Source organism: Limulus polyphemus, unplaced genomic scaffold, assembly GCF_000517525.1.
Source record: "Limulus polyphemus unplaced genomic scaffold, Limulus_polyphemus-2.1.2 Scaffold4682, whole genome shotgun sequence".
Taxonomy (NCBI): Eukaryota; Metazoa; Arthropoda; class Merostomata; order Xiphosura; family Limulidae; genus Limulus; species Limulus polyphemus.
In genome coordinates, this window is record NW_013670292.1 from 22,936 (window position 1) to 25,808 (window position 2,873).

The following is a 2,873-nucleotide window of genomic DNA, read 5'->3' on the forward strand; positions in this document are numbered from 1 at the left end:
TTTCACTACTGCTTGTATAGTAACTACAGTTACTGTCACTACTGCTTGTATAGTAACTGAAGTTACTTTCACTACTGCTTGTATAGTAACTAAAGTTACTGTCACTGCAACTTGTATAGTAACTAAAGTTACTGTCACTGCAACTTGTATAGTAACTAAAGTTACTGTCACTGCTGCTTGCATAGTAATTAAAGTTACTGTCACTGCTGCTTGCATAGTAATTAAAGTTACTGTCACTGCCAGTTGTATAGTAACTACAATTACTTTCACTGTTGCTTATATAGTAACTAAAGTTACTGTCACTGCCACTTGTATAGTAACTAAAGTTACTGTCACTGCTACTTGTATAGTAACTAAAGTTACTGTCACTGCTACTTGTATAGTAACTAAAGTTACTGTCACTGCTGCTTGTATAGTAACTACAGTTACTTTCACTGTTGCTTGTATAGTAATTAAAGTTACTGTTACTACTGCTTGTATATTAACTAAGGTTACTTTCACTACTGCTTGTATGGTAACTAAAGTTACTGTCACTGCTGCTTGCATAGTAATTAAAAGTTACTTTCACTGCTGCTTCTATAGTAATTAAAAGTTACTTTCACTGCTGCTTCTATAGTAATTAAAGTTACTTTCACTGTTCCTTGTATAACATAATTTTTCACTTTCTCAGACTTAGTTTCTTTCCTTGATATTAATTTTTGTATATCTGATCTTCAAACCATGTATGTTTTCCTTTCTAATTATAGAATCAAAGAGTTACATGATGCATCAACTTTTTTCTTTTCTTTTCTTTTCTTTTCTCTTTGTATTTTTGTTTTATTGTATAGGTGTTTTCTGATGTTTAAATTTAACAAAAGAATTTTAAGAGTTTTCCTCAATTTGTGCTAATTACTTTTCAATGTATATGTTTAACTCAAGTTTGAAATCCAGAAATTTGTTGTAACAAGAATTTATTCATCAACAAATGAGTGAACATTGTAATAAAACAACAACGAACTCAAATATTTGTTTTCAGCAAAACCACGAACTTCGCACCAACCTCCAGATGTTCTCAACCTATAATATTTTGCCCCCAAGCTCTGATGTAGAGGAAGGAGGTTTTGTGCACCTCCCCTTTAAACAAGAGTTCCAAGAGAAACCATCAATGTGGACAACTAAAGTGGTTCGTTATATAAATTTACTTCTGGTTTATATTGTAACTAGCATATAGCCTGTCTGAAATGATGGGGCAACTACCCCCACCTCATAGTATACCCTAACCTCACATTTCTTAGCTAACTGGAATAAATAAATTTTGTGAAATCAAGCTTGACAAACAAAGAGGCAGAAAAGTACAGTCGAGGCAGTCAAAGTTTGATAAATTCCTTTGTGAGCCAATCAAAATTAAAATCTTTCATGAAATTAATTTGTAATGTATTCATAGGATAATTATTGGTAAGAATCAGTTACATTAAAAACTTCTAATATATATAGAAAAGCCAGTGTGTTTTGGTAACACTATGTTTCAACAATGTCTTTTATGTCATGTTGCTTAGCTGTAAAAGTGTAACTTAATATTGTATAACTGGAAAAATATTGTCCAAAAATAGTCCCCATTGATTAAAGCGTTTTTTTTTTTTAAACGTTGGTGATATAACAGAAAATAGCTTATTTCAGAAAAGATTTAAGTTTAAAATTGAATAGATATTTTTACTTTCATGATAAATTTTCTGCATGTCTTTACTTTAGGCTTATTATACCAACCCTCACTACACTTATAAAGTTTCAAGACACCACCATTCCCTCACTGCCCTTTTGCACCATCATCATCAAAATAGTAATGGGCAGACAGTAATTGGACTATTCTATCTAGATAAATGTAATTTGGCTTTTATGACTCCTGTTTCAAGAAATCAAGCATGATGTGACATGACACACTCTGGCTTTTATATAAGATAGATGCATGTTCACAAATTAGTTGAAATGTTAATGTCAACAAAGATATTCCACCAGTAGAGTCATATCATAATGAGATAGCAAGTAACCATACAGAGACAGAAGAGTTTTGATTCCAAGTTTTATACAGTAATGGAATAATTATGGTTGTAAGTTTTATACGGTAGTAGATTAACTGTGGTTGTAAGTTTTATACAGTAGTAGATTAACTGTGATTCTAAGTTTTATACAGTAGTGGATTAACTGTGATTCTAAGTTTTATACAGTAGTGGATTAACTGTGATTCTAAGTTTTATACAGAAGTGGATTAACTGTGATTCTAAGTTTTATACAGTAATTGAATAACTGTGGTTGTAAGTTTTATACAGTAATTGAATAACTATGGTTGTAAATTTTATACAGTAGTGGAATAACTGTGATTCTAAGTTTTATACAGTAATTGAAAAACTGTGGTTCTAAGTTTTATACAGTAGCAGATTAACTGTGATTCTAAGTTTTATACAGTAATTGAATAACTGTGGTTGTAAGTTTTATACAGTAGTGGATTAACTGTGGTTCTAAGTTTTATACAGTAGCAGATTAACTGTGATTCTAAGTTTTATACAGTAGTGGATTAACTGTGATTCTAAGTTTTATACAGTAATTGAATAACTGTGGTTGTAAGTTTTATACAGTAATTGAATAACTGTGGTTGTAAATTTTATACAGTAGTGGAATAACTGTGATTGTAAATTTTATACAGTAGTGGAATAACTGTGATTGTAAATTTTATACAGTAGTGGAATAACTGTGATTCTAAGTTTTATACAGTAATTGAAAAACTGTGATTCTAAGTTTTATACAGTAGCAGATTAACTGTGATTCTAAGTTTTATACAGTAGCAGATTAACTGTGATTCTAAGTTTTATACAGTAGCAGATTAACTGTGATTCTAAGTT

The 2,873-nt window shown here is 30.5% G+C and overlaps 1 protein-coding gene across 1 annotated transcript in view; it reads left to right on the forward strand.

The window, feature by feature from the left end:
* Nucleotides 1–1,210, forward strand: part of LOC106471534 (putative ATP-dependent RNA helicase TDRD9) — a 15,193-nt gene extending 13,983 nt beyond the window's left edge. The window contains exon 6 of the mRNA XM_022400142.1: nt 1,016–1,210. Coding sequence (XP_022255850.1) covers nt 1,016–1,210 — 195 coding nt within the window. The remainder of the gene's footprint in view (nt 1–1,015) is intronic.
* The last annotated feature ends 1,663 nt before the right edge of the window (nt 1,211–2,873 follow it).